Below are 7,423 nucleotides of genomic sequence, written 5' to 3'. Positions count from 1 at the left end.
TGAATCTTTATACGAGAAGCGCCGAGCTCTGTCAAAATACGAGTATCTCTGTGCACTTGAAGCCGTCAGTTGAGTGTTGGATGGGAGCTAGGATATTAGGGCCGGAATTGGCGGCAGCGCCTCGTCGTCCACAGAAGTTGGAGGAGCGTCGCAAGCCACTCCACTCCGCTCCAGTCCAGGAGGCTCTGAGGGCCTCTCCCTCCAGGATGTGGCTTATCTGCCACGCGGGATGGCATTGGCTCCTATCCTATATAGCCGTCGTTGTCATCCTATCCTCCCGCCAGCCTCCCCGTATTTGACATACGTGAGCGCCTCGGCTTCCTTCCCCCAGCTTCCTCTTCCTCACTCCTGTCCGCACAGGGGAGCAGGCGACGGCAGCACAGGTACGCGCTTGTCTTGGTCTTCGTCTCCGTCTCCGTCTCCGATCCACTGCAATCTTGTTTCCGTTTGGATTTGTCATCGACCATGATGATGATGATGCGGTCTGTCTACGTACGGAGTAGCTAGCATGAGTTGAATTACGCGAGAAATTGTTCTCGTTGTTTTATTAGATGGTTGCGCTGGCGGCTGGCCTGTACATCTCTGAATATTGTCTTTATTTTTTTCTTATATATGTTGATCGAACTTGTATGTATCTGAATATTTGTCATAGACATGTAGTGCCAAGTGTTTGCGTGGTTCACTGACATGTAGCCTCAAGGCGTAAGGATAAGTATAGGTTTGGTTGCCAAGCTCAGTGCACTGCTATGCTGAAAAACTCGCACATAACTGGAAAAAGATCTTATCTGTTGCTTGCCTTGGATAAAGAAGTATTATAGTGCATATTATGTCAGTGTTTAAGTCATTGCCATTGCACAAGTAAATTAGGAAACAAGTAGCTAGCAGGCTGTACACGCAAGCACAATTCAGATCCGAATCAGAAGGGTGAAAAACATGGATTGCTACATAACAGTTCGAGACAAAACTAACAACTTCTGTAGAGCTAATAGCGGGCCGGCCTGTATCGATCCAGGCCCATTAGCAAGCCCACGCAAGCTTGCAATTTTATATTAGCCAAAAAAAAAAGAACACGTCAGGAGGGCTGCTGCTTGAGAATTGAGCTTGACCATTGTAGGTCCACCGGCGTTTACATATGTAACGACTCCTTTTTCTTCTCAACGATATATACGTGCTAAGGATGGTCGCGAAAAAAGAGAATTGAGCTTGACTGACCGACTGACTCGTCTCCCTGCACCAGTGCTGCAGCAAGCTAAGCTACGATGGCGGACTACGTGTATGGCCCCGGGCGGAACCACCTGTTCGTGCCGGGTCCCGTGAACATCCCGGACCCGGTGATCCGCGCCATGAACCGGCAGAACGAGGACTACCGCTCGCCGGCAATCCCGGCGCTCACCAAGATCCTCCTCGAGGACGTGAAGAAGATCTTCAAGACGACCACGGGCACGCCCTTCCTGATCCCGACGACGGGCACGGGCGCGTGGGAGAGCGCGCTGACCAACACGCTGTCCCCGGGGGACCGCATCGTCTCGTTCCTCATCGGGCAGTTCAGCCTGCTGTGGATCGACCAGCAGCAGCGCCTGGGCTTCGACGTGGACGTGGTGGAGAGCGACTGGGGCCACGGCGCCGACCTCACCGCGCTGGAGCGGAAGCTCCGCAATGACACCCTCCACACCATCAAGGCCGTGGCCATCGTGCACAACGAGACCGCCACGGGCGTCACCAACGACCTCGCGGCCGTGCGCAGGCTGCTGGACGCGTACGCGCACCCGGCGCTGCTGCTGGTGGACGGCGTGTCGTCCATCTGCGCGCTGGACTTCCACATGGACGAGTGGGGCGTGGACGTCGCGCTCACCGGCTCGCAGAAGGCGCTGTCGATGCCGACCGGGATGGGCATCGTGTGCGCTAGCCCCAAGGCGCTGGAGGCCAGCAAGACGGCGAAGTCCGTGCGCGTGTTCTTTGACTGGAAGGACTACCTCAGGTTCTACGAGATGGGCACGTACTGGCCGTACACGCCCTCTATCCAGCTCCTGTACGGACTCCGCACCGCGCTTGACCTCATCTTCGAGGAAGGGCTCGACAATGTCATCAAGAGGCACAACCGCCTTGGAACAGCCACGAGGTATGGTGGTGTTTCCTTGCATGCCCACCAGGTGCTCTACTCATGGCCATGGATCGGATTGATTCATTGCATGAATGTGAAATGCAGGTTCGCTGTGGAGGCGTGGGGGCTCAAGAACTGCTGCCAGAAGGAGGAGTGTTTCAGCAACACCGTCACTGCCGTCGTCGTGCCGCCATACATCGACAGCGCCGAGATCGTCAAGCACGCGTGGAAGCGGTACAACCTCAGCCTCGGCCTCGGCCTTAACAAGGTCGCCGGGAAGGTCTTCAGGATCGGCCATCTCGGCAACCTCAACGAGGTACGTACTATCCTAGCTGTGCACTGCAATTTGCAACATTGGCAAATAATTAATCAATCACTGTAACAGCTGCAACTGCTGGGATGCCTGAGCGGCGTGGAGATGGTGCTCAAGGACGTGGGGTACCCTGTGAAGCTCGGCAGCGGCGTGGCGGCCGCGGCGGCGTACCTGTCGAATTCCACGCCTCTCATCCCGTCCAGGATCTGAGAACAATGCAAGGGACGACAGCGCAAAGGCCGGCCGCCCGGCGACGACGAGCGGGCAGACAGACGAACAAACAAAGTGTGCAGCTCCGCGCTCTGCTGCCTTGCAGAGCGGCTGGCTGACTGCAGTAGTAACGAACTATTGGAAATGCTCTCTGTATGTACAGTTAATTTCCACACTCTGCTGTTGCTACGGGGTATAATTTTGTGAACTACCGAGTACAGCTTTAATTAAACTTCAAATTATTCTCCGAATATATAGCCCTACCCAGATTTAACTGTATTTGATCACAGTACTAATCAACTCTGCTTCTTGCCATCACGTAGTTTTGTCTTAGAGTCTGAACTGAAATCAGGCCATACAACATGCCATTCTTACACACAAAAAGAATACTCTTACAAATTATTATATTTGCGCGTATTAAGTCTTTGCGTGATCATAGAACAAGCTGCACTTACTACATGGATAAGTCTTACAAATACTCTGTAACTCAATGTAAAAATGGTGGCAATGAACAGTACGAAACGCATCAAAATTTAGTATTGAACTGAAACCTCCAAGCAAGCACTGGCTGTTGCGCTGAAGAACTTCATGCAGCTTTGGCGAGCTGTCCGAGCTCCCTGTCGACGGCGACCTTGAGGAAGCTGCCTTCCTCGACGACCATCTGCACGGGGAGGAAGCCCAGCCCGTTTGCCACGGCGAGCATCACCTCTCCTTCATCTCTGCCCGGAACTCGTGCATGTCCACCTTGCCGCTGCCGTCCCTGTCGAACCGCGCGAAGAGGCTGCGGTACAGCCCTGCGAGCTCGTCGGGCGCCACCACGGCGTCGTCCACGCCGAAGTGCTTCTCCAGCACGCGCAGGCTCATGAGCTCCCCGGCCATCTCGGCGTAGGTGAGCAGGCCGTCGTGGTCGGCGTCCAGCGCCGCGAACCGGCCGTCCACCGAGGAGTTGAAGGCGCCCTCGTCCTCCACGAAGCTCCGCACCGTGCTCCCGTCTAGGATCTCTACGCTCATTTTCGGATTCTCTCGGTGTTCTTGGGCTGTGTTCAAGGATGGCAACGGAGCGGTTTCAGGTCAGATATCCACGGGTTTCGGGTCCTGCGGGTTTAGGTTCGGGGACGATTTTTCACCCACGGTTTTTAGATTCGGGGGCCCGAAACCAATCGGGTTCGGTTTCGAGTTTGGTTTTTCACCCATGGATATCCAATGGATATCCGAAATAAATCATTTGAAATTAAAACTCATGTTTTATAATATGCTAATAATAACTTGTTTACTCATATTATTAAATTTATTCTAAGTTGACTCATGAAAATATTTATTATTTGTTGCCTCTTGTTTATACATATGAATATGTGTATATATATCATGCATATGTTTATAGAAAGTTCTTATTTCTCTTACTATGTTGCCATACAAAGCGGTTTTCGGGTATCCATTTGGGTTTCGGGTATCCGCGGGTTCGGTTTTGGGGACGGATTATCACCCGGTGTTCGGTGCGGTTTTGGGTTTCGATTTCGGGTTTCGGGTTCGGGTGCACAAAGACTCCACCCGATCCGAATCCGCCCCGTTGCCATCCCTAGATGTGTTGGTGTAAGAGTTTTGCTCTGCTCTGGGCTTTGGTTGGTGAGATGGTATCGTCCTGTTTTTTTATAGGGTCACGAGCGGGTCTGCCTGGAAGGCGCGTTTGGGCCGACGGTTTTTGCTGACGGGTTGGGTTGGGTTGGGTTGGGTTGGGCCGGTGGGATTTGACGCCGGTAAGATGCTGTGGGCGCGAGTTGTCCCCGCTGGGCGATTGCTGTTTTTGTGCACCGGACTGGCGGTGCTTGGTAACGACGCGAAGTTTCATTTCTTTTGGCTCGTTCAGCCGTTTGTTTCATCGTGGCACTTGGGCCTACGGAGAAAACGTGTGCCATGTCGTGACGGTTGTCGGTTGGGCAGTCCGACACCAACGACTTTTAACGTGTGTCTGACCTTGGGATCACAAGGGATAATGGATTGGACCACGCACGTACGCGTCCGTACGCTCGTAAAGAAGAGATTGAAAGGCTCTCTAACCTTCAGTGCGTGGGAAACATGTAGTACCACCGAACACACACACGTGCGTATACCCTGCATTTTCTGGAAAATATCTAGAAAATAGGTGCGACACCAGGGTTTGAACCCTAATGGGTAGCATCCCATAATGGGTAGCGTCCCACTGTACTGCCCTACCACTAGACCACATGCCATTCGCATTTCTTATTTGTTATTTGGTTAAGGGGTTAAGTTCATGTGTTTTTTGTTGAAGTGCTAGGTTGAGATGGGTTGAAAATCTGACATGCGGGTCCCATATATTATTCTTTGGGTCCTTCTTCCTTACGTCCGCCGCTCGTGCCCGCATGTTTACCGCTTGTTTGCAACCGTGCAGCCACGACCGCTGCTACTCCGCGCCGTAAGGCCACTCACCATAGCTCCTTCGTGCTAGCGCAGCTGACGACATCGCTCCTCCACGCCCGTGTGACTACCGTCTCATCTCCTCCGCGCAGCCAAGGCCGCCACTCCACGTCCTCGAGGCCGCCGTCGCTCCTCCTTAGCATAGTGAAGCCGCTGGCCTTTAGCTCCTCTGTGCTCGCTCAGCCCACCGCCGTACAATGGCCTACCATCCCGCATGGCCACCGTCGGTGCTGCACGTGGCCCGCCGCTGGCTGCTGCGTAGCCTACCTCTACTCGCACAAGGATGCACGGAAGTGGGTTCAATTGATTTCTCCAATTTAGAGGAATTGAACAAACTCGAACCTACGAGGAATATTCCCTCTGGGGATGAACCCAACTCACCTATTCTCCAAACCAAACAGGCAAAAAAGGGACCCAACCCAACCCATCCCACATCAACCTTGGAACCAATCACACGCTTAACGGGTGAGGTGAACAAGCTAGCTAGTCAGCGCGTGCTAGCCACCAGCAGAGGCACCAACACACACGCGGTGTGTTGACGATAGTTATCATACATATTTTATCCGTCAATTAAACATGCATAAGGGTATAAATAAATCACTAAAGTAGACTTACGGGGTTTAAACTGACAAATTCCATGAGTTTTGGTGAAACTGTGTTTCCAGCAAGATTTAATCAGAAAATCGCTAAGGAAGACCTAGTCGTCAAAGGAAAATACGGAATCCCGTCGCGGTACCTGCGTGGGAAGACTCTAGAAGGATCCAGAAGCCACATCACCAAAGCGGAGCCCGAGTGGCTGACATGTGGGGTCGCCCAGCCCCACTATCAGGCCGCCCTGTGATAGAACCACGCAACTTATACAAGATCAAGTACGGCTGTCCCAGTTAAACATGTTGACACGCGCATACTTTCAACTATATAAACCTGGTAGTCTGCCGAGTGTCACGAAGGACCTCGATAAATCAACATCATAACTAAGATCGCATGATTAAGCAAATACACATCACATACACAGAGTTGCAGCGAAAATAATATTACAAATGGGTTCATAAATAATAGTACAAGTTTGGGTTTCAAAACCGATTAAGGGAAAACAACATAGCTTTCAAATGATTACATTAATATAAGTTCTAAATACATTGTTAGCATAAGTGACATCCTCTTATAAAAGCATATAGACGAGAAATAAATATAGAGTCACCGAGCCCACCGGTGGTTAGCCACCATCTTCAGTAGGCCGAGAACTTCACCTACAACATGGTGGGATAAACCCTGAGTACTCGAATGTACTCAGCTAGACTTACCCGTCATAAACCAGAAATAAAGTGACACCAAGGAGTATGCAAGGCTTTATAGGTGGAGCTAGCTTGATAAAATTTTGCATAAAAACCACTAGTTGAGCTATACATTTTATAATTTGGTAACCAAGCTAATTATAGCTATTCATCTCTAGATTAGCAACTAACCTGTGCCAAACATGTGGAATCTTATTTAGTAACATGCAATAGTAACCATAGCTAGTGTAACATTTCTATATTCATCATAACCATTAAATTACATCAATTAATGCTACATTGCTGCTGCTCAGTCAAGTTCTCACTATCTGGGAGAGACGGTGACTCGAATCGATTCCAATCAGCTGGGGAGTTATTCCTAACACAAACCTGGACATACCTGCGCCAAGGTAGTCTTAGGTCATCTTTGGTACAACTCAGGTACAGTCGCGGATCCATGCAGCGCCGCACTCTCAAAGATACTACTAGTCTACCAGGAAGTTTAGGCCTGTTCTGCCCTTGGACTCACGCCACTGGGTCCCCATACATCCTTACTTCCTCTAGTGTGCGCACTTTCACTTATCAGGTCCCGGCTTGAGTTGAGCTACTCGGCTTTGCAGTCGGAATGACTTATCCGGCCAACTAAGTGCTAGGCAAGCATTCAACATGACATGAGGATGTTCAGCGAATCGGTCCTTAACCGACACAGACGGGGATAAATAAGCACCAAGACCTCCATGCCTTGTTGCTTCTCTATCATAATCCCATCCGGTCTCCTTTTATTTATCAACACATGGTTATTTCCACGATAGCAAATATAGCCAATCGTGTTTTGGTATCCACCTATATCTCGCAGGTGACAGAAAATCACCCAACTTCTACCGGTCGAAGCATTGCTAAGCATACATTCGATCCTGGACCTAGATAGGGTTCAAGGTATATTTCTGCACAAGGTAGTTCTATGCATCAAGTGGTTCCAATCAACTCTTACAACCTAATGCATCAAATATAAATGACTCAAGTGATATTTATAAAATATAGGAGGCTTAGAATGCTCTGAGGCTTGCCTAGGATCCAACACTAGGTTAGTGT

General features: G+C 50.5%; 1 protein-coding gene and 1 pseudogene across 1 annotated transcript; one reads left to right on the top strand and one right to left on the bottom strand.

Annotated features, from left to right (window-relative positions):
• Positions 1–260: 260 nt before the first annotated feature.
• On the top strand, positions 261–2,913 carry LOC136472799 (serine--glyoxylate aminotransferase-like). The gene is made up of 4 exons (XM_066470505.1): positions 261–383; positions 1,238–2,119; positions 2,207–2,417; positions 2,487–2,913. Exons 2-4 carry the CDS (start codon positions 1,260–1,262, stop codon positions 2,622–2,624), a joined length of 1,209 nt encoding a protein of 402 aa, XP_066326602.1. The 5' UTR covers positions 261–383; positions 1,238–1,259; the 3' UTR covers positions 2,625–2,913.
• Positions 2,914–3,030: 117 nt separating this feature from the next.
• Positions 3,031–3,653, bottom strand: LOC136472800 (uncharacterized; annotated as a pseudogene).
• Between the last annotated feature and the right edge of the window lie 3,770 nt (positions 3,654–7,423).

This window comes from Miscanthus floridulus, chromosome 8, assembly GCF_019320115.1.
Source record: "Miscanthus floridulus cultivar M001 chromosome 8, ASM1932011v1, whole genome shotgun sequence".
In the NCBI taxonomy this organism is placed as follows: domain Eukaryota; kingdom Viridiplantae; phylum Streptophyta; class Magnoliopsida; order Poales; family Poaceae; genus Miscanthus; species Miscanthus floridulus.
Note: the sequence above shows the minus strand (reverse complement) of the source record. Positions and strands in the feature narration are given on the sequence as shown.

What these genes read in the sequence shown, in the direction of transcription:
- LOC136472799 (XM_066470505.1), top strand. Translation starts at nt 1,260, where the DNA reads ATGGCGGACTACGTGTATGGCCCCGGGCGGAACCACCTGTTCGTGCCG. An exon ending in CGCCTTGGAACAGCCACGAG is followed by an intron (nt 2,120 to 2,206) that starts GTATGGTGGTGT and finishes TGTGAAATGCAG; the next exon opens with GTTCGCTGTGGAGGCGTGGG. An exon ending in ATCTCGGCAACCTCAACGAG is followed by an intron (nt 2,418 to 2,486) that starts GTACGTACTATC and finishes TCACTGTAACAG; the next exon opens with CTGCAACTGCTGGGATGCCT.